The 23,950-nt window shown below is 47.2% G+C and overlaps 1 protein-coding gene across 1 annotated transcript in view; it reads left to right on the forward strand.

The window, feature by feature from the left end:
* The first annotated feature begins 12,924 nt into the window (after positions 1–12,924).
* WNK2 (WNK lysine deficient protein kinase 2) overlaps positions 12,925–23,950 on the forward strand; it is a 102,356-nt gene continuing 91,330 nt past the window's right edge. The window contains exons 1-2 of the mRNA XM_086755411.1: positions 12,925–13,051; positions 13,305–14,052. Coding sequence (XP_086611537.1) covers positions 13,375–14,052 — 678 coding nt within the window. The 5' untranslated portion in view covers positions 12,925–13,051; positions 13,305–13,374. The remainder of the gene's footprint in view (positions 13,052–13,304; positions 14,053–23,950) is intronic.

A 23,950-nucleotide genomic window follows, 5' to 3' on the forward strand; every position in this document is an offset into this window, starting at 1 on the left:
TTCTCACAGTTTGTGTGTTGGAATTTTTCTAGGCAATTTTGACTCCTCCACAATGAGATACCATAAACTACGAATGAGGATGATTGCGGTGGCTGCTAACGAAAGCAGATTAATGTATAGAGTACATTCCATCTCTTTTATAGCTCCTATAACAGGTTAGTAGACAAACCCAAAGAAGGTTTTCTACCTGTCCTAGGGCAACTCCGAAGCCTGTTCAGCCTCCTGTGAAGTGGTCTGTATGCCCAGTGATTAACGTCCAGTTTCGCGTTCTCTGCAGCACCTAGCAGAACACGGAGGAAACACGGCTGGCTGTGTTAACACTGGGCACCTTCATTTAATGGATGGGCTACTGCAGTTCTTCTGGGGAAATGAAGGAATTGAGAGGTATTCTGTGACATTACAGATTAATTTCTCAATGCAGGAAGTAACCGAGTAAACTGAGAGTAATATTCTTTAAAGCATAGACTATAACTCAGTCTTGTGGCCTTCTGATGAGGGATGTATTGGGGCTGTTCAGCCTGGAGAAGAGAAGGCTCTGGGGAGACCTGAGAGTGGCCTTCCAGTACCTAAAGAGGGCTACAGGAAAGACATGGAGAAACTCTTCAGTATGGGCCTTTTGTGATAAGGCGAGAGGTAATGGTTTTAAAATAGAATCATAGAAGGAGGCAGATTCAGACTGAATATAAAGAAAAATTTTTTTACTCTGAGGGTGGTGGCACACAGGCCCAGGTTGCCCAGAGAGGTGGTGGATGCCCCATCCCTGGAAACATTCCAGGCCAGGTTGGCCGGGGCTCTGAGCAACCTGATCTGGTTGGAGATGTCCCTGCTCCTTGCAGGGGGTTGGCCTGGATGGGCTTGAAAGGTCCCTTCCCACCCAAACCATTCTATGATTCGCTATTAAAGCAAATCCTGTATTACAAAAACACTGACTGTCCCATCTCAGCTGCTTTTGCGTAACTTTGTGTTTTCACTTCACTGGTGTGTTTTTACAGTAAACAAGTGAGAAAGGGATCCTACAAGAGCTCAGATACTCCTGTACACTGCTCTGGAGAGTGTTTGCTAGCCGTCTGCCTCCTGGTTTAGCCTTGTAGTTAGAGGTTTCTCATAGCTATTAAATGGGATTACACCCAAGCAAAGAGCAAACTGCACCATTTTCTAATATTTTTTCCTGTATAAGCAACTGCTGGAAAAGACTGGCTTGGCAAGGAGCTGTCCCAAACCTCACTGCCCTCCTGTCCCTCTGAGCCATGCAAGTGCTTAGCATGCTTAGAACAAGCTGATTTCCCTTCGGGATCTGGGCTATTTGGCTTTTCCACATTGCACAGTTCTTAATGCCCCACGTCCTCAAGTCTTCCTGGGAGCTGTGGAGGGCAGTGAAGACTGGACTTCCATCTTAAGCTCCAGTTGTCCACCCTCCAGTTGCTGAGGATCGGCTGCACCAAGGTGTGAGTGAGGCGCAGTCCCCTCTTTCGCAGGCTCTGTAATTTCTCCATTCAGTGCCTAAACATCTCATTCTGCTGGCATCCCCTGGTCACAGTGGAGGATCAGCACATGCTACTTTTCTTTGTAGCACTTTTTCAGGTTGCCAGGGAGACAGTAGTCTGTCTGCACTTTACAATCCAGGCGTGTGGGCCTGATTTCTCCAAGAAATAGTCAGGGGTGGGATTTTTTCCCTCTTCTCCTGGTTTCGGCTGGGATGGATTAATATTCTTCCCAATAGCTGCTGTGTTTTGGATTTAGTATGGGATTTGGCATGTGAAAAATGTTAATAATACACTGATGTTATTGGTTGTTGCTAAAGAGACCAAGGACACTTTCCAGCTTCCCAGGTTTCACTAACGTGCAGGTGCAGGAAGCTGGGAGAGGTATAGCCAGTACAGCTGACCCAAATTGGCCAGAGAGACTATTCCATGCTGTAGACATCATGCTTAGTACCTAAGTGGGGGTTGGCTGGTGGCCTCTCTCTCGCTCTTTCTCTCACTGTTCAGGATCATTCCGTGATCATTTTCAGTTTTCATTCCATTGTCGCTGCTTGGGACGCACTGTATCGGCCATTGGGTCATCGGATAGTGAGAGATTGTGCATAGTTTGTTTTGTACATTTTATTATCCCTATATATTATTATTATCATCATTATTTATATGTATATATAATTATTATCTCTCCCTCATCCCCTGGGGAGGGGGAGCGAGCGGCTGCATGGTACTCAATTGCTGGCTGAGGTTAAACCACGACATCTCTTAACCATAACTAATTCCCCAGAATCACCTCTCCTTTCCTGTGCCCTCCCCTGTTGTTTCTCTCAGCACTTAGAGAGCCCTGCTCGTGACAGGGGAATCGCCTGAGATGGAGAGGGTCCAGATGGGGGCTGCTCCTGGGAAGGAGAAGAACCATTTGTCATGGACCTTCATCTCTGCACCCACACATCAAAAGATTTTCCTCAAGATTCAGTGATCCGGCACAACCCTTTCACTCATGCTGCCCTTTCAAAGGAGCTACAGGATCACGTGTGAAGATCTGGTGTCACACAGCAACACAAGCCAGAGTACACACATCTGCTCTCTCATAAGGTGGCTAAAGAGTGAAAAACAGAGGTGTAGCCGATACCTTTTTTCTTTTTGGCTCAACCTTGGCCGTGACCAATTTCCCTGTCATTTCAGGGTCACGAGGAAATTCTGTCCTAGGAAATTCCGTCGGTCCCATCTTCTTTTCCTTTACTGCTTCCCCAAGCATATTAAAAATCTGGTTTGACAAGACTTTTTCTGTCTTTATGTCTCTCTCCACAGGACATAGCTCCTGTTTGGAAGGTGCTCTTGCTGGCCATAAAGAACACTGGAAAACATGGTGCTGCAGTTGGATGAGTGACGGCACTGGTCTGGGAGCATCCTTAAGCCATCGGCAGCTTTACAAACAGAGAGAAAATAGATCCCTAGTTTGGAGAGCATACAGTCAAAGTAATGTGAGATCCAGAAATATTCAGGAGACTGCTATTCAGTGAGAGAAAAGGAGATGCTTCCACAGCACGACGGAGAAAGGCAGAAAATACACATTGCTAGACAAAGGTGGGTAGACGTTTTCACGTGTAAGACCAAAGTGGGAGACGGTGAGAAGCTGAACCTAGGAAAAGACAACTGCTGTTGTGTGCTGCCATGGGCTGTGAAGGTGAGGACGGGAACAGAGCTCAGCGACTAGTTCAAACAGAAGGTCAGAGACAATACTGACAGCATCACCTGCTTTGGAATACATTCTAGGCTACGAACATATGTTGCTAGGAAACTTTTATATTAAAAAGCATTCATCTTTAAACCTTGGGAACACAGTAATAGCTTTTCCTCTGTGCTGGGGAAGTTCTTTTAATGTCAGTCCTGATGTTACTTAGCCAAGTAATGTGTGAGAGGGAGAAAAATGCTTAAAATCGTCTTGGGCAAAGATGAAAATCTAACATTATTTTTAGATAGCTCGCAGCGTTTAACTGAGCTTTAGTCATTCTGGTCTGACTAATAAGAGACTGATAAACAAAGACGACCATGTTTTGTTTGATAAGATGTTAGATGGAGTAAGAATTGAAATATGTGTGGAAAAAAAAGGTTTAGTTAGCCCAACCCAGAAGAGAACTTTGGCTTATGGCAAGATTCAACAGAGTGCCACCCAGAGAGGAGGACAGCTAATGGAGTTCCTTCAGGTTATCGCATTCTCATCCACAGGCTTTCTGCCTTTTGGTTTGCTCATGTTATACAAGTGCTGTATACAAGTCTCAACAGCTCATATAAACTCCTTTAAAAATCCCCAAGCATCAGATCTCTTGAGGGTGGTTTCTAACAGGTTTCTAATGTTTTTTTTGCTGATGACAAAGACCTGCTTCCTGAGCAGAGACATCTTTAGAAAAGAGTGGAGCTGTTTATGGGATTCTCTGCTCAAATGAGACATTCAAATCTGGTATTGGTAGTTCCTAACCCTAATACTTTAAGATGGTATTACCTATTTTTTTTCCTGTGCTTTTTGTTCACCTTTCCCTTTGTTTTGTTTTGTGGTTGGGTTTTTGTTGTTTGGGGTTTTTTTTCCCCGCGGTTTTTCCTTCCTTCCCTCCCTAGCTTGAGGGCAGCTGCCATCCAAACAGTCCCTGACTGATGTGATTATCAGCCAGCATCCTGAGAACCCTGACGGTTGCAGTGGCAGCTTCATCATCTCCCTCTTTCTGCTGCCACACTCTCCATCGCACCAACTCAATCACCTGGGGAATTGCATGGTAAACCAAAGCTACTGCTTTTATTCTCCCAGTGTGCTCTCTGCCTCTATGCCCTGGGCACACTGAAGGTCTGTCTGACTCATTTGCCATGCTAAATTCAGAATTTAAAACATGTTCTATAAAATGTAATGGTCCCCTTCAAAAAAAAAAAAGAAGAATCATAGAAACATAGACCATTTTGGGTTGGAAGGGACCATTAAAGCCCATCCAGTCCAACCCGCCTGCAAGAAGCAGGGACATCTCCAACCAGATGAGGTTGCTCAGAGCCCCGTCCAACCTGGCCTGGAATGGTTCCAGGGATGGGGCATCCACTGCCTCTCTGGGCAACCTGGGCCAGTGCTCCACCACTCTCGGTGTAAATTTTTTTTTCCTTATATCCAGTCTGAATCTGCTTCCTTCTATTTTAAAACCATTACCCCTTGTCTTATCACAACAGGCCCTGCTAAAGACTCTGTCCCCATCTTTCCTGCAGCCCCCTTTAGAGGCACTGGCAGGCCGCTCTAAGGTCTCCCGGGAGATCTTCTCTTCTCCAGACTGGACAGCCCCAGCTCTCTCAGCCTGTCCTCACAGGAGAGGTGCTCCAGCCCTCTCATCATCTTCGTGGCCCTCCTCTGGACCCTCTCCAACTGGTCCATGTCCTTCTTCTGTTGTGGGCTCCAGAGCTGGATGCAGTACTGCAGGTGGGGTCTCACCAGAGTGGAGTAGAGGGGCAGAATCCCCTCCCTTGCCCCGCTGGCCACGCTGCTTTTGATGCAGCCCAGATTGTGGTCAGCTTTCTGGGCTGCAAGCACAAATTACCAGTTATGCTGAGCTTCTTGCCCACCAGCGCACTGAAGACCCTCTCCTCAGGGCTGCTCTCAATCCATTCTCCTCCCAGCCTGGATTTGTGCCTGGGATTGCCCCAACCCACGTGCGGGACCTTGCACTTGGCCTCGTTGAACTTCATGAGGTTGGCACGGGCCCACCTCTTCAGCCTGTCAAGGTCCCTCTAGATGGCATCCCTCCCTTCCAGCTGTCGACCGCACCACACAACTTGGTGTCACTGGAAAACTTGCTGACGGTGCACTCCATCCCGGTGAAGAAGAAAAAGCACTAGTGTTAAGAGTATTCTGAGCAGTTTTCACAGACTTCTATTATTAATGTCACCATGTGACATGTCACAGGGTACTGGGAGCTTTCCCATAGTTCATATGCTCAGCCTCAATCTTTTCACATGCCGCAATGAGAACAGAGAGATCTGTCTTTCTGTCTGGCACCTCCAGAACGCGGGGAATTCTGCTCTGGGGGAGCGCTGCAGTTCTGAACGATTCACTGAGAGGGGAAAACACCATCTTAGGATTGGTACTAAACATGTTGTTAAATGAACCTGAATGTAACACCCTGGAGTTCTGTGCAATGACGGTTTGGCTTTTTTTTCTGAGGGAAGATGATAGCCTTTATCACATCAGCTGATACAGTCAGGAAAAGCAGTGAAGCTTTTGGAGTCAGCCTAATCACAACTTAAGACCTGTCTAGTAAAACCAGAGTGGAGAAGGCAATCTGAACTCGTGGGACAGAGCAAGGCTTCTGAAGGCGTTCCTCCCTTGAGGACCCAGACTGTTGGTTAGCGCTTGTGGTACGCTGTTGTCTTTGTTAGCGTCTCTTGCATGCTGTCTACTTTTCCTTGTGTTTTCTTAGAGGGATACGGGTCAGTTTAGTGTCTGGAAACCTCTCAGGGCAGGAGCCAGCTTTGTTTTCTGTGCCGGTAACACCGCCCATGTCCTGCCTGATAGAAATGAGTAACGCCAGCTGTTTGTGTCCCCGATGTGTACGGTTGTAGAGGCAGCGGCTCTGCAAATAGTTACGCGGGCACGGGACACCTCATCACCCGCGGGATGGAGGAGTAAACCTGTACGGCAGGACCACCAGCTGGATATTGTACCAATAACAATGACGTTGCAGGGCAGCTTTCCCCCAATGCCCTGCTCATCTTCCAGGCGTGGGTCAGAGGATAAAGGGGGTTGCATGCTTAATTACAGCAGGCTGAAGGGAGATGGCAATTGCCTTTGACACCATTCCAACGCACGGCCGTTATGGTAACACCTTCTCTCTTGTGCCACTTGGTGGAGCTTAGTGATCTGGGCTATCGCATACATCGTTCCGCAAACTTACTGTTCGATTACACAACCAGTTGCTGGTGTACCTTGAAAATGGACCAAATCCCTACAAAAGAAGTAAAGCCAAAAGCGTACCATAAGTGCTAACAAACAAGACGCTGATTCCTAGCAGCTAATGAATTTGGTAATCATCCCTTCTCCTCTGGAAAGCAATAAAATATATGGTGTTTTAATTTTTTAAAGAAAAAGTTAAAATACAGGCTTAAGATCTCGGTATTTGTGATATACAGGATGAGACCTGGGTAGAATTATGTCATGTTTGGTGTATTTTTCAAATTTAAAACAATGTTTCAAATTTTTAATTTTATCTTCCCTTGCAGAATTTTGGGAATGTGTACACTTATCTGGGTGAAAGACCTCACACTTGTTTTAGTGTGTGCTTTTCCTCAACAAGCGTGCGAACAGTGAGCAGTTGGACAGTTAAACAGGGAAATGACTATATCACATTCTGGTCCTGCCTTCATTTAAATCAGCAGATAGTCAGGTCAGTAAAACCAGAACTGTGAACCTTGGCTGATTATGTGCTCAGACAAAACACTTGTGCTCAGAGCCTATCGGGAAATTCAGGATATTACACCAATTTGTCTCGGTTATCATCTAAACTATAAATCCATTGCTCTACAAATCTTACTGAGTCCTAATTTTGAATGTTTACCTAACACTTTATTCTGAATTATCGAACAAATAATATTGTCAGATAGATGCCATGTGGTGTTTTGGGGATACTTAATTTTAACATCTGAATCTGAACTTCAGACCTTGGACTTTGGTACCCAAAGTGAGATCTGTCGCTTTTATTTGTGTAGGTATGTTGTAACTAACAGGTCTCCATGATTCTTCCTAAATCCTTTCTAATTCAGGACGACTACTTGTTGAAGTAGAGTTAGGAGAAATAAAGGTTTCACATGCAGTCTCTCTGCTGCTGTCAGGGAAGAGAGGAAAAAAGAAAAAAGAAGGGAGGACTCTGTCCTGAAATCTGTTGTCCGCGGTCTTAGGTGTCTTCCTGGGTGGGCGGCTTAGGAGAGTCAATGATGTTTCTGGCTTCCTCTTAAGAACTGGAAGCAGTAACGGTGCAGCTTCTTCTCACCATGGTATTGCCCAAATTATTTTTTGTTGTGTTGGGCTGACAGATGAGAAGGAAATATTTAACATAGCAATGTACCATACATATTTATCAAGTACTGAAAACTGGTAGTGTATTAATGTTCTTCTGGTGTGGCATTTTACAAAGGATGAGGGAAAGAGCAAAATTCTGTAAGGAGCTCTAAAAGCAGTCCCAGGTTGGCTCTAACTCTGCAACACACATGTACCAGTGGCTAGTGCTCAGCACCTGTCTGGTAGTACTTATTACAAGAAAAAAAGCAGTGCAACTAATTCTGCCCAGAAGAACATTGCCACTTCAGGTGACTTTTTCAGATGCTTGCAGCGGAGCTAGCAGAGAGAAGAGCAAGACTGTATCAAGCAACTACACATGACTGTACGTGATGACGCGCATAGTGCACATGGCTCCCTCTCCTGTATGGCCCACTCTCCTTGTCCGTGCGTTGTTTCCATCGATAGACCTCTCTTATCCAGATCCCCTAGCATTCCAGCAGGCCAGTCAGGACTGGAAGGCCACACGCCGTGTACCTCAGTCACCTTAGGAATGTGGAAAGCTCCTTGTCCTTCTTGTGTCTCCTTTAACGGGCTTGGAGCTCCGGGTGTCTGTGTGGTGACACCTCTTAGGAAGCCAACAGTGTACGCCATTTACTGAAAAGTACTTAAAAATTAAGTGCCAGTGTGATAATAGGAGACTCCTCATGGAGAGGGTGGAGGACGAAGGCTGTTTGGAGCATAGGTGTTGACTCGTCAGGTGTTTTGTTTTCATCCGTGTGTGACACAGTCTCTTTATCACTTACTTACGCGGTTTACCTTTGTGCACGTTGTTTTTAGTTCAAGTTAATGCCATAGTAGACATACTTCTGACTTTTGACTCTTGACCGTAGCAGTGTGTTCAGGGTCGCTAGAAACAGTCAGACGAATGGACGTGTTCCTTATACCACACCACTGGTTCTTGTTTGGAAAATGAACCTAGTCACTTGAACGCTCGCTGCATGAAGGGAGGTTTTTGTGCTCAGGTTATATGCTCGTCACTTCTTCAATTCATAAAAAAGAACAGGATCAAAGAGCTAAGTACAACAAGCAGCATTGCGTAGAGAAATGAAATTGGCAGATACTCTATTAAACTTAGAAGAACTTATGCTTTATGTTAGGATGGCATGGCCGATATATCTTAAACCTGCCTGTTTTGCAACACAATATGTTAGATGGGCTCTTTGATAAAATACAGCTACATGCTAAAAAAAAATACAAAGCTTAGTCACTTGCTCAACATAAACATTAACAGTTTGGAACGTCCTAACTGCTATGACGTGCCACATTTGACTCATTGAGTTGGTCTGTTTTGCTTTGTTCCTTATTTTGCTCTAATCCTTACTTTGCTCTATCCATCTATTTTGTTTTCATTATAAAGGTACTACAGGGATTGTAAAATAGAATCATAGAATCCCAGACTGGTTTGGGTGGGAAGGGACCTTCAAAGCCCATCCAGTCCAACCCCCTGCAAGGAGCAGGGACATCTCCAACCAGATCAGGTTGCTCAGAGCCCCGGCCAACCTGGCCCTGGAATGTTTCCAGGGATGGGGCATCAACCACCTCTGGGCAGCCTGGGCCAGTGCTCCACCACCCTCAGCATGAAAAAAAATTTCCTAATATCTAGGAAATGGCCCAAGAAGAGGGAGACAGGTTTTAAAAGATACCAATGTGCTGTTTGAACTCTTGCAATCCTCATGGCTGCACAGAAGCATTGGGAAACTGCATAGCTCAAGTTTATTGCAGGCTCAAAGCCACCATTTCCTGGCAAACAAAAGCAGATAAATAATTAAATACAAACTTTTCAATTACCCAGTAATTCAAAACCAACTATTAATCATTGGTCAGATTTGGGGTGGGAAAGGTGATGGCCTGCCTGTCTAAAAAATACACCTCACCATCATCAGTTGGCGTGGAGAGGCGATGCTCCATACAAATCATACAGAAATGCAAAATAACTGCGTGCTGTCGCTTTGCTGACTCAGCTCCCTGGGACAGAGCTGCTTCCTGGGCAGGGGTGCAGGGAGCACACCTCAATAAATCCATAAAGCAATGAAGATACTGCCCATTAACTTCTTTGCAGCGCCATTACGCTCGTTTATTTTAAGAAACCCAAGAGGTAATGCTATGGCTGTAAAAACGACTATCAAAATCTGCAGGAATTAAAAACACAGAATACTTTTTGAGACTAAGATTGCCACGCATGTTAGAAGGATATGTTGTAGCAGTGTCACCCCTGAGGCGAAAGAGAGATAAACGGAGTTTATCCCGTCCTGAGGTGGGGAACGCACGCCTTGCCCACCGCGCACTGTACCTGCTAGGTGAGTTTGCCAGCAGCACCCATCCTTTTGACGCACAGAGAGTCTTTTTTTTTTAAGCTTTTGCGATAGGTTGGTATTAACTCGATGACTTCAACTATTGTATCTATAAACAAATAGTTAGAACAGAATACAGATGACCTAATTGAGAATATATTGTGAAACTGGGCTTTAAAATTATTATTATTAGTCTTTTAAAGACAATGCAATTGTTATCAAAGTCCGCATTAGGGCCAGGAGCGCAGGTGTAAGAACACACCCCAGGTGCAACTGGAAGCAGCTCTCAATAGGTATTTGACCTGGTTTTAATCAAGTTATAAATTACAGAAAAAAACAAGTTAACAGAAAACTGGAGGCCAATATAAATATTTCTGCAGTCCTGTGCAAGCATTTATTTTAAACAAATAAAAAATTGCTCAGTATCTGAGAACCTGAAAGTCAAGTGGTTAAGATGGAGAACCGGACTTCACTTCCTCACTCAAAACTAACAAACACGGAAAGAAAATAACGGCTGTTGTTAGGAGAAAGCAGCTATTTTTCTCCCTTTAAAAAATAACACCAGCTATTAACTCAGACAAGCTGTCTCACTCTGTGCTGGCGAGTGGCCGGCTGTTCCTGACATCAGTCAGCGAACCGGCGAGGGGAGTCACAGGCAGAACAGTGTTAATCTGCTTGTCAAGTGGAAATACCCATCTGCGCTCCAGCAGTGACGTGCGGCTCCTTCAGCTTCTTGCACGGAGAGAGAACGTCATCCATGGGGACGAGCAGTTTGGCTCTCACGTGTACGAAGAGCAGTTCTCCAAGCCAAAGGCTTGATTAAGGTCGCGGTGTCTGAGGTAGCACCTTCGCTGCCTTTTTGCTGAAATGCGCTGTAATTTGCAGTGCCACCATCACACCAGCGTGCTCGCGGCGGTGAATCTACTTCAGGCTTGCTCTGGTGATGCTCCAACAATCAGGAAAACTGTAACCATTTATCTTTTTCTATGTCCTTTGGTAATAAAGCATACTCCTGTCTGTCTGCCTGTCCCCTGGCTCGCCCAGAGCTGAAAGCAGGGCAGCAGAAGAATCAGTGATGTGTTTCTGTGCTGGGTAAATTGAGGCAGGCAGAGGAAACTCAAGGCTAAAGAACCATTCTACCTGCTAGCGAGCACCGTTCTGCTGGGAAAGGCCCGTTGTGAGTTGCCGTAGAGCACTGCGTCAGACCACGCAGCAGTTCCAGGGCCGCTCGCGCTCCATGGCATCGCTCTGTACGCCTGGCGCAGCCAGAGCGCTGCGCCGGTCCAGCTGTGCTGGTCCTGATCCTCTGGACGTTGCACGTCACCACGTATCGGCAGGCTGCTGGCCGAGGTCTGGCGCGCGTGGAACTGACATACGGTAGCGCAGAAAATGTCAAACAGCAGGAGTGCGAAGAAGCTCTTTCTGCTTAAGTACTATTAAAAAAAATCATCAGTGTAAACAGATTCAGAGCACTTGATAGTGGGTCACAATGAGGTCTGTGACACACAAATTGTGTTAATTTTTCAGTAGCCAAAGGGATGCCGGAAGAGCACCAGGCACCATCTCCACAGGGGACAGCACAGCAAACACCCAGCCGCGAGGAAGCTGTTGTCAGGATGGGTCTCGCTGCGCTGTGAGTGTGGGGATCCTCGCCTTCCACCAAGAAGGCCTGACAGCCAAAGGCAAATGGGAGGGGAACCAAATATCTTTTTTTTTCCTACATATTTTTCTTGATTGTGGGTCAACTCTAGAATATTCCCTATTTTCTTCTGTCCCCCTGCTGAGTGAAATGTTGCCTGCTACTTTTTGTCATCTCATTAACCTGGATCTTCTCCTTTTTTTCCACACGGTGGTGGGAATTTCTCTAGCTGGGAGGAGTTCTGGGTCAAGTTTATATAATAACCAGGAGAAGGTGTCAGAGCTCTCAACCTTCCCTGCTTTTCTCTGGTAACTCCATACTGCTTTCTGCTTACTAAACCTCTCTGTGGAGTACGAAGAGCCCGGCATACGGCACAAACGGCAGGTAATTCCGTACTTCTGCACGTCCTGCAAACCGGTGTTTCATGCCACAACCGCGAGTCCTAGGGATGTCGTACACATCTGAACGCCGCGAAGAACAAACCACTGAAAGATGGAATGTATCCATCACCCTGAATGGACCGGGTCATCAACTGCGTTTTTTAAAATGAAAACACCGGAGATACGCTATTTAAAACAGAATGTCCTCTTGGGAAAGTCCAGCGGTCGGCAGGCACGGTTGCCAGCGTCCAGCGTGGCCGGCCCGCAGAGCCACGCGCCCTCGGCCTGGTGGGACGGCGACGAACCGCGAGGCCAAGATCTGCTTCCCCCGAACTGCTGGGAATGAAGAAGGGGAAAAAAAACCCAAAAAACTGAACAAAGGAAAACCCAGAGGCGTGGGGCGGACTGTGGAAGCCGGCAGCGCCGACCCGCAGGGTGCTGTGCCGTCAGGGGCCCTGTCCGTGTGTTACATTTGAAGGATTCGGGGAAAAAACGACGGGCGGGAAGAGCATATGGCTCCTGCGAAGGCACCTTCCTACCGGTCACACCCCGGGATGCCGGGCGCCGGCACCTCCCGAGCCCAGGGACCCGCAGCGCGCGGGGCGGTGCGTTGCTGGGGGCACCTGCGCCGGTGGGGCCGCCCCTGCCGGCGGAGGCGGGCGCTGCGCGGGGCCCTCCCGCCGCTGCCGGCCCCCGCCCGCCCCGAGGGCCCAGGCTGGGGGGGGGGGGGGGGGGGCCCGGGCCCCTCCCATTGTCTGCGGCGGCGGGAGGGGGGGTGGGGGCCATCCGCAGCCTCATTGGCGGCCGCTGAGCGCCGGTGCCTTAAATGGGGGCGGCCGGGGGGGGGGGGGGGCGCTTCCCATTGACAACAGCGGCGGGGCGGGGGCGGGGGCGGAGGCGCGGGGCCGGGCCGGGCCGGGCCGGGCCGGGGGTTGCCGCAGGGCTGGCGGCCGCAGACAGGGGCGCGGCGGGAAGGGAGCGGGGAGGCCGGCGCTGCGGGCCGGGCCGCGCTGCAGCGCGCGGGGGCCGAGCCGCGGGGCTCCGTTGCCGTTAGCCAGCTCGCTCGGTGCCCGGTTCCGCGGCGCGCACAGGCGGGCGGGGGCAGGGCGGTACCCGCCCCTTCTCCCCGCCGCCCTCCCCATCCCCGTCCATGGCGCTGAGGGCGGCAGCCCCCCGCTCCGCACGTAAGTAGCCGGCTTTTCCCCCCCTACCCCCGCCGCGCCTTTGTGCACGGCCCCGCCGCAGGTGAGGCGGCCTCGCCGCGCACCTGAGCTGCCCGGGGTGCGGGTGTGGGGAGGGGGCGGTGGCTCGGCCTGGGGAGCCCGGCTCCGTTGCCGAGCCCCGGGGGGTGCCGGTGACTGAGGGGTGGGGGGAGCAGGGCCCGGGCCCGAGCCGCCGGTGCGTCAGGGCGCTGCGCTCTGCCTTTGCCCCTGGCAGGTGGCGGTGGGGCGGCTCGGCGCGGGAAGGGACCGCGGTGACTTCCCGGGGCGCCGACACCTCCGACCCGATGGAAACTGAGGGCGATGCCAGATCGGCACCTCGGCGCGGAGGAGGAGGAGGAGGAGGCGGCGGGTCCGCAGCGGCAGCAGAGCCCGGCGCTCCCCCGGCTGCGGAGACCGGCATGAATACCGATGGCGGGGGGAGCGGGGCGGCCGCCGGGGCCGTGCCGGCAGCCCCCCCGCCCCGCGCCCCTTGCTCCAGGGATCCCAAAATGGTCCATCAGCGGTTCCTGCGGCGGAGCGTGGTGGATTCGGACCAGGAGGAACCCGCCTTCGACCTTCCCGAGTCCGAGCATCAGAGGAAAATCATCCTGCTGCCGAAAACCCGGAGGATCATCGCGGAGAGGGCGAAGGCGGGCCAGGGGCCGCGGGAGAAGGGGTCCCCGGGGGCTGAGGCTGCCGGGGAGGCCAAGGCCGCGCCGGGGCCTGGCAGCGCCCCGGGGGCCGAGGGGCAGAAGGAGGCCGGGAAGGACGCGGAGAGGAAGGAGGTGTCGGATGCTTCCAGAGACCAGAGCAAGGCGAAGAAAGAGGAACCCGAGGAGGAGGCCGATATGAAGGCAGTTGCCACCTCGCTGGACGGCAGGTTCCTAAAGTTTGATATCGAGCTGGGGAGGGGATCCTTCAAAACCGTCTACAAGGGCCTGGACACTGAGACGTGGGTGGAAGTGGCGTGGTGTGAACTTCAGGTAAGCCGAGCTGATCCTCCTGTGGAGGGTTTGTTTTTTTCTTTCTGCTTTGTAAGCCTAGGAGCTAAGGGCAATGTGTCGGTGTCATCTACAGCAGCTCAGCTTCGCAGCCTTTATAGTCACCGCTGCTTGGTATCCAGTGTCTAACTATAGCACAATATCCTCATTGGCTCTGCATCCACCACCTTATGCTCACTCCTCCCAGGCTTAACCCTCTCGGCCCTGGGGTCTCGCTGCCCACCCCGGCCACGCCAAGGTAGAACCCTTCCTATTGCCTGGAAGGGTGACGGGTGGCTCTCGCCCACCATGCTGAAAAGAGCTGAGCCACCCTCTCCATCACCCTACCCCAGCTGCTGCAGGCTGAGGCTTCGGAGGCAGCAGCTTGCTTTAGGAGGAGCGGAGCAGCAGGTCTGTGTTAAAGACACCAACATAAATGGACTTGGAGTGCGTTCTGCAGGGGCGAGCTTTCCTTTGACTACAAATAAAATGCTCTGTACTTTTTATAAAGATTAAAGGCCGCCTGCCCACTTAGCTTGCCTTTTCCCCTGCTGTGAAATTGGGACTGTTGCCAGGTTCTTGCGAATCAAACCTCCAAAAGCACCCTAGTGCTTTCCTTTTTTTTAGGCATCGTGAGCTAGTGCTTCAGATCGGTCAAAGATCCATCTGTCCAAATACCCCTTAGAAGGACAATTTTAAACAAAAGATCTGATTTGAGCTCTAGATCTTTAGAGTGAAGTTATCCAGAAACATCTAAAGAGCGAAGGTTTAGATACTGTCTTTTGTTGTAAAAATGAGTCGTGTATGCTTAATTTTTTTTCTTTGTGAAGCTTTTAGTGTCTGTTACCTCATTTCTGTTAGCATCCACTTGGAGACCAATTGAAGAGAGAAACCTAAGACAGATTTTTATTTTTTTTTTTTTTTCTTGAATTATTACTTAATCTGAGTTACTCTGTCATTTTGGTGGGAACTAGAAGATTTAACTCTTGGTTTATAATTTGGGATCCTTAACTTCCCACTGGCTGACTGAGCTTTATGGCCTACGAGAGTATTTGAGAACAGCATGTAAATAATGTGATATAATAAGCCTGAGCTCCTGTTTTTTTTAACGTTGGCCCAATCTGTTTGTCAATCACCTCTGGCTTCCTGGGACAGGTGGGGATGGATGTACAGCCACATCTTTATTCCCTAATGATTTTGTTACACAACATAATCGTGATTCACTGCAGCGCTACTTCCTTAAGAAGTACGGGCAGCACTTCTCAGCCTTCAGAACCGTGCGTTCCCCTGGCTTTTTATTAAACGGGGCTGCAGAGTGTAGAGCCACCGGGCAAGGTACTGCTAAGAGCCAAGGATGCGATGGGTGGGTGGTAAGAGGTTTAAGTCCCAGAGGGCTCCTAGGGGAAGGGGAGAGGCTGTGGGATCCCCAAGGGGATTCCAAGGGGAGCTGAGTGAGGCTGGTGCTGCTGGGAGGAGAGCCCTGCGGGCAGGCCTGGCCTTTGTCTTCTGCTTGAAACTGAATCCCGAGCGTGTAAGGCTTCTGCTTTGCAGCCTGAAATTCCTTTAGGATGGTGACTGGGATGCTGTCAGAGGGCAGGTTTGTCCGTGGGAAGAGGCTGATGTGGTTGAGCTGTTGCTCTGACCAGAGCAGGCCAGCTTGCTCGCTGCAGAGCGGCCGCGTGGATCAGGAATTCATCCTGGTGCCAAATTTTGGCAGTATGCTGTAGCGGGGGAATTGAAATAGATGTATGGGCAACATATGTGCTGTAACAAAATAGCTTTAACTACAAAAGACTGCCAAATGTATTGGTGAACATGGTGTATTGGAATTCCAGTGTTTGGGTCCTTTACACATAAAAAGAAAGATTGGGAAGTGAAAATTGCAGTGTGAAGCTTTACCTGGCGATTGGTTTTCTTAATCCTAGTTACATTTGCTTAGGAATTCTTGAGCTGACTGCATGTGAGGAAATCACCTGCAATTCCCTAATTTCCACTAGTTTCATATGTGCTTCAATCAGATATTACTACGAGATATTTTCAATTTCATACAGAAACTTCATACAGAATTTGTTCTAGACTACTAATTGTAGAAAGAAAGCTCTCTATTTGACTGCTTTACAGAAATTGGTGTGAATCCATAAAAGCAGGCAAAGGCTGCTGGTTCTCCTTAAACACTGCAGATCTGGAGGTGATGCCAGAGGCCAGGTGATGTGAGATAGCCTGTGAATTCTGAAAGCCAGTACTTTGGTCCAGAAAGTCTGACTGAATGACAAAAGTCTTTAATTGCCATGGGATCCTGTGCTCCTAGGATGAGTTTGCATAAAGTCAGTGTGAGTAGCTGTGTGTTGTCTTGGGCTTTTTGACTTGAGTACTCTCTTAATTCAGCTAGGGACTTTGGGGAAAACATTCAGAGGGTGCTGCCAAGTAATCACTCTGTTCACAGCATTTTGGAAATTTTTCCGTAAGCTGTGCCTCTGTTTATCTCTTTCTCTGTAGAAATTTTAAGTTCGGATATACATAGCGGAAGCCATCATCACCAAAGCCATCATCACCGTGCTGTTGAAGATGAAATTATTTCCTCTGCAGTCTCACACTGTCAAAACCCATCCTGGAGCCTTTTTGGTTTGGTTTTTTTTTTTGTGGAAAGATTACAACAAATTGTACTTTGTCTTTTTTCTGGAGATGCACTTGTGCTTGTTACTTTTGGAGCCAGGGAGTTAAAAACTAACAGTATTGAGGTTCCACGCAGGCATTAATCCCCTGTACTTGCTCAGCATTTTTTTCAGCCCAGTTGTACTGTTGCTTGTCTTTCTTTTTTTTTTTTTTTGTCCATCTGTACAAAGACCTTGTGAGCCGTTCTTGTTCAGTGGTTTTATTTCATTGAAAAGATGGCTTTAGGGTTCAGAACCGAAATATAGCTTGGATTAGGGTAGGATCCAAATGCTTAACCAAACGAGTTCTGGGGTTTAGACCTGTCTGAAGACGTGAAAGCTGCAGTCACATTCTAGCTAGAAAATAAGTTTATTGTTCTTTCCTGAAGCTGAAGTATTGGAGCAGGATTAACGTGCCCTTGCAGTTTGGAAGGGTTTGCATTCTAAGGTTTTCAACAGCTATAATTAATTTTAATTGCTGGCATACAATTGCTGTGTGGTGAGGCTTCAGCATAGCAGAACTTCAGTGTTGCACTCCAAAGTAAAATGTTAGGTGGTGAATAAGGAATATAGACTTTTGCCAATCTAATGCTGGCATGCCAAATACTCTTTTTAGTTAAATGGATGGTTTCAAAACCCCCATCCTGTTTCCCTTTGGGGACATGGAGGGGAAGTGCAGAAGAGTGGAACCTGGTACTATCTCACATGCAAAGACCTCGCTGTACTTCATGGTTCTCTCTTGAACTGGGAATATTGAACTCCTGTTTGATTGTATGTCATTTTAGTTTTCTTAGTTGAAAATGTGGAAAGGATGGACTCTCTCATCCTGCTGTTGCTGTAACCGTGGTAGGAAGGTGGTAAATGCCTGTAAAAGCCAGACTTTTTCCACTGGTTGCCCAAGTCTTGTTCTCCACTGTGTACTGGTGCTTAGGTGGACACTGGTCTCTTCAGGACAGTTGGCTTCCAGGTGCTCTGTGGCAGTCCTTGGTGCTCCCTGGGACAGAGCTTGGTTCAGGTGTTGGCTGTTGGAGGTGTTTGGGGAGCTCTGTAAGAGTGAAGGATGGGCAGAGGTCAGTTGTCCTTCCCTGCCCATATAGCTGAAATTAGAAATCAAGGGAACAGCTCTGATGGCATTTGCCAAATGGCCACCAAACAAGGGCTCTGTAGGGGTGAAACAGCCACAGCCATGGTGCTCTAAGGTGGCAACTTCTTACACCTCCTGCATCTGCAGCTTCTCTGCCAAGTTCTGTAGGGAAAAAGCTTAATTATCTTTACAAGATAAATGTTTTACTTTATGATTTTGTAGTACTCTTTCCTTTTTATGTCACTGTCAGTCTTTTCAAACTACCTGAACCAAAGAAAAAATGTGAGAATACATTGTATGTCTTGAGTCACTCAGATATTCAGGAGTTTCAGATTTTTGGAGGGCACAGATCTTAACTGAAAATTAAGTTCTAAATGCAGATGCATTTCTGAACACTTCTCTCATTTGATTCGTATGCAGTATTAATATGGGAACTGATAATGTATTTTCTCGATCTCAGTTTTTATTCCTTAAATGAGAAACTCATCCAGGTTGGCTGATAGCTGGCTGATTTTAATATGGCATGAATATTCTAGAAGTACAAGATGAGATTAGACTTTGTTTAATGCAAGGTCAATTAAAAAAGGCATTTAAAATCGTAAGACTAGACTGGAGGAGGATGTCCTACACACCTGTGTCAAGAATCTGGGGTATCTCTTTCTGGAAAAGGTAACATCTTCAGGATTTTCACTGGTGTGGTAGTTTGGCTTTTGTTAGCATCCTTCTTGGCTGACAGCATTTGTCTGATGCTGCAGCAGTAGCTGGTTACTCTCTGCTGTTAATTTATTGGCCGGGTGAACTTTGTAGTGTGAACGAACAGAATAATGTAGGAAATGTGTTTGAGGGAAGAAAGGAGGCAGGCTGTATCTGAAAACTTGGATCTGATATTGCTGTGTGCTCAAATTAACTCTGGGACTAATTTTGTCTGGTTTGAGTTAATTCTTGAGATAGTGACTTCTGTTTAAATGTGAACAATTGGTTTAGCTCTGCTTTACAGTGCTAATATGAAAACATGTACTTCTCTCTGGTGTTTGTTAGTGTAGCTGGTCTCCTGACATGGAGAAGCAGGATAGGGCTATGGTAGTGAACTATTAATAGACTGCTTCTCAAATTCAGTAAATGAAGTAGAGCTCGGTCAGACTGCAGGTTCTGCCTTTGAGTCAGATGAGACTCCTTTTGCTTTTGAGTATGTTTTGCCTGAAGGTTGGTTGGGTGCTCTTTTAATCCTGGTTAAACTCTTCACGCTGAATGTGTGGGGTCCAGTGAGAGGACATTACTTAAAGTCAGAGCTTGGTGTAAAGGATATTCCTGGCCCCTTTGGTCATCTCTTGCCCAGAGCTGACAGGGGAAAAAAGTTGACCTTAGTAATGTTTGCACTAGATATGCAGTCTGACTTGTGTGTTTAAGGTTTATGGTCCAATTGCTGCCTTGTTTTGTGGTTAGGGTGTGACAGAGGTCAGAAGAGAGCTCAGGGGCACTGGCAGTGATGCGCTGAAAGAGGAGTGACAATGGCAATTCAGCTGATGGTTACTGGAGTTATTGGGGGCTTTGCATGCTTTGAGAGATTAGAGATGCTGCAGAGCTTGGGAAGAGTGGCTCTTGGGTGGAGAGAGGCCCTACTGTAAGGGTCAGGTACAAAGGGACTGTGGGGGGAGGTGGTAAGAAATTTCCCATGCTTCAGGAGCCAGCTGGAGTGGTAGGTCTGGGTCTGAGTGCTGAGAAGAGCTTGCTACAGCTGTCTAATCAGGGGAGGTTTGGTTTTTAGACTTCCCCTGCTGCTGGCAATCAACACCTGTGTCAGGGCACTTACCTGTGTGTGTGTTAGGCTCTGGTAGGTCTGGCTGGCCAGAAAACATCAATACAAGGGAAATGCTGATGGACAGGGTAGGGACAAGAGAAGGGCAGCCAAAGGCGTGTCATGTGAGATGTATGACACTTGGCACTCCTGTGGGGACATCTTCATTGCTCTGAAATAGGAGGGGGTTTATGCAAGTCGTGTTTGGAGGATATCTGAAATGGTTGTGTAGGAGCAGAACTGGTTCTCATCTTGTTTAAGTGGGTACATGTGAAATTGAAGTTACACTGGAAACACACTATTTCCCTGAAATGATACTGGCCTGTTAGAAAACATGGGTGCTATCCCAAGGTTGATTTTTAGTGTGCTTGAAACCTAGCTTGGCAAGGAAGGGGAAGCTGGGCTTTTTCTGTGGAGTTCAAGTCAGCTAGAAACAACCTTCATCCAGTATCTTGGTGTTCCCATGTAGCTCTGAAATGGAGGCTCCAGCTCACTCCTTTCCTGCTGCCCTTCTGCCTGCTCTGAAGTGAGAAGCCTCCGTTTCTGCCAGGAGTGAGTTTTACAATTAATTATCTGCAGCAATGGATGGTTGCAGCCTCTTCTGTGGTGCAGCCTGGACCAGTTGTTAAAACTGCAAGATGATAGATAATTACAAATCTCCGCTGGATCTAGTGTGAGGGTTTTTCTTTACATTTAAGAGAGAAGAGTCGTAGCTCCTCTTTGCCTCCATTTCACTTCTGCAGAGCAAATAAGAAAAAGGCTTTGATCAGTTGGTGAAAGAGTATGAGCTGTTAGGCATGTAAAAAGCAAGGTGTGTACCCTCATTCTCCATAGATCTCTTTTCTTTCCTAAGAGTACTTAAATCACAAAATAGAACCCATTTTGTGTTACTGGTCCCTTACTCTGGAATGGACTGATCTTCAGACCATAAGCAGCTTCCCATATCCATGAATACAATCTCACTGTCCTCCAGAGAAATAAAGTCCATGACTCCTTTTGCCGTGAGGTTTATCCAGAACAGCTTGCTTGTTGGTAATTTTGCCCATCAGGTACTGCAGAGCTGCTGAGCTGTTCTGACTTTCTCCTTGCTGATGATCATGCCCCATGTAAAAGATGCTGAGAATTTGGCACAAGGAGAGGATCACAAGTCCTGTCTGATCACCTGTGGTGTGGACGCAGGATTCCACCAGACACCTCTAAGCCTTAGGAAGCATCTCAGTTGCCAGCCAGTTGTCTGCAGGAACTGATGGATTTAGGCCGAGTTCTAAGTCAGTTGGCCATTACCAAAAACTTCCTAGAGTGACTGTTTTGTTAGCAGTGACTTGGCTTACTCCAGATATGTAGGGTTAGTGGTGTGTGGTAATATCCCCTCAAGAAAAATGAGTAAACTCATCTTGAATTTTGCTTTTGGAAGATGCTCCATCTCAGGCTTGAATGGTCTTACATACTTGAATTTTCAGTCTGTCATCTCAAAAATGCTTTTGGAAGTAATTATTACCCCCGCTGAACATGCCATAGCCTGTCTAACCCCACTGTGGCTGCAGCATCACTCCAAATAAATGAATTTCTGGACCTGATGGGATTTCTTCTCTCCTTCTCCAGAATATTCCATATAAGTGCACATGCATTTCGATTCCTATCGGGTGTCACGGTGTACGCAATCAGACAGTTTTGCTGTGTGGTGTTAATGCAGTATAATGGCTGTGTGGTGGTTAAATATGCACTGGGAGCAATGGGCAAAATGAAATGCCATTTTATGGGAATATGTCTTGTTTAAACTGTCAGGGAAGGAGTAACTTAAGGCCTAATACCATCTATTCTTGGGTTGTTTGCTGCAGAGGGACACAGAACACTTATTCATGAACTCTGAGGAAAACAGATAGAATACGGGCTCAAATAACATTTGTGGGGTTTCTCTTATTTGACCATTTTCTGTAAATTCAATCTGATCTTCATTCCTGACCTCTTAAAGGGAAATGAAACACTAAATATTTGATCCTATTATGAATCTCGACAGCACTTTACTGAAGTTAATTTGAATTTTAATGTTTTTAGTTAGGTAAGTAAACTCAAAACAGCTTTGATTCCTAGCTTTTCTAAAAAATGAGAGCCTAAAAGGAAATGGGCATATTTCTGATACATACTAGTCTTTTTTTCTTTGCCATGCTTTTTTTTTGGGGGGGGGGGGGAACTGTACTGTAGTTGGTTACTAGAGCTACTGATTCATCTTTCTCAAATTCTGAAAGTCCTGCTATAGTCCAGCTCTTCTGAAAACTTACAAGGCTTCGTTTCATGCTAACTCAGAATTTGAATGTAAATCCATATGGATGGCTGACTTTTTTTTTTTTGAGCTATGTTTGTGCTTTTGGGGAACTATCTTACCTTTTCTGTTCATTTTTTAGCAAAGTCTGGGCCTTAACTGGTGGTTCTGTTCCAAGCACGGCAAGGCTGTGTTCCGTGGAGGAGCAGGGCTTGTCCAAATGCTGCTGTCAGCGTGTTTCAAGTGCTTAAAACTGCCTAAACCCAGTAAGACTGAACAGATGGAGGAAGGCTTTTTCTTCAGCCAACTAATAAAAAAATCGTTTCTGTTCTATAAAATTTTTATAAGGTTTTATTAAAAAGAACAGATGACAGTTGGTCACTTCATATATGGAGAAGTGAGTGTTTCTTTTACAAAAGCAGTATAAACCAGGCATTGCCTGTGTCTGCTTCTGACATGGATGTTCCGTTCTGCCGTGTGCTTGAAGGATTAAAATTATGGTGTTTATTCCAGATTTCTGTTCAATAAGCAGCTTTTTAACATTGCTGTTCCTGATGCTGTCTGGCTTTTTTTCAGTTAGGGTAACATTTTGGGTGACCCGTTGTACTCGCTGGAGCTGATACAGCTGTGGTGGTTGACTGAGCAGAATCAATTCTGTCTGTTAAAATAGAACAGCACAGAAGCCGGGGGGGAAATCACAAAATATCCAGCGGATGTATCTCATGGCTATGGGCCTGCGCAGCGCTCTGCCAAAACATTTTATAATCCCTAGATCTTGTAAAACTGATTCCAGATAGGTTTGTTTTTGTTCTAGGCTTTGCTGATTAATTAAGGAGAATTGCCATGGTTATGTGCATCTGAACTTGTTTTATTTCTTGTGTATATCAGTGTGTTTTGAGAGTTGTTGTAGATAATAAAGCGAGTGTTGCACCAATAACATGGACTTGCTTTTCTCTTGATTCTGTAAGACTTACATTCCCTTCAGTTTAGTAGTGGAGGATGAGAATATCTTGATCATGCAAACAGTGTGATCTATGACTAACATGGGTGGCTTTGCATGTGCTTGGTGTTGTTTGTGCAGATATAAAATTAACAGAAGCAGAGAAAATACAACCGCTTGATTTAAGCCACAGGATACAGGACACAACGAATGGGTAAGAATGACATAGAATGGTCGCGTACAGCCCATCTGTGGTCCTGCCTCTTCAGGTTATGTTCTCCATTGTCTGGTGCTTTTCGCACATCATCTGAGGATGTAGCATCAGTCCTCGCTGCCCTCCAGGCTTCCAATTCATTTTTTTCTAGCACAAGTTGTAATAACTTGTGTAACATCTTCCATTGATCTTAATTTAAAAAGTCGTCGTGGCAGTTCAGCTTAACTGAAGCCTGTGATCTCCAGGGGCTCCCAGCGCAGGCAGGTGGGGGTGAGTGAAGGGGGAGAACATGGTGTGACATTTGGGGGTTATTTGTATTGTGAGGGCCTTGCTGGTTTGAAGCTCTTGTAGCACTATTCCAGGAAACAAATGGGAATGTTTCTGTAACTTCCCTCTGAAAAAAGTGAGAGGAGAGCTTCTGCTGATAATCTGCTGGTCTTCAGATGGGTGGCAGACTCCTGAACTGGACTAAAGCGGTCTAAAGCAAGTTTGAGCTATAAATTCTAGGCTGTCAAGCTTCTGAGCCTCACTGGTGTCAAGTAGCAGTGATCGTTTGGTCTTTAAATAGAAAACTCACTTGGGAGTCTCCATGTCAGACCTTGGCTGGTCTCAGACCTGCAGTGGGTGGTAAATCCAGGCATCTAGAGCCAGTTCCAATAAAGATGCACAGTGCAGCCTGTAACTTGTTGTTTGGCATGCTGTCAGTGGTGTGGGTGGAGAGCTGTGTTGGCTCAGAGCGAGGGCCCAGAAGAGCTGCATGCTGATGGGGAAGGTTCCATCCAACAGCTGGTGGCTCTGTCTTCAGACCCATGGGCTGCCTGGGAAGGAGGTGAGAGCAGTGTCTAGCCACTCTGCTGTCCTGCAGCTCCAGTGTTTTCTCTTGGGATTCAGTTCTTAGCTGGGAATGGAAGAATCCCCAGGCATGAAGTTGGAGAAGGTGTGCTCCTCACCCTTTCC

This window comes from Chlamydotis macqueenii, chromosome 10, assembly GCF_036417535.1.
Source record: "Chlamydotis macqueenii isolate bChlMac1 chromosome 10, bChlMac1.mat, whole genome shotgun sequence".
Classification (NCBI taxonomy): Eukaryota; Metazoa; Chordata; class Aves; order Otidiformes; family Otididae; genus Chlamydotis; species Chlamydotis macqueenii.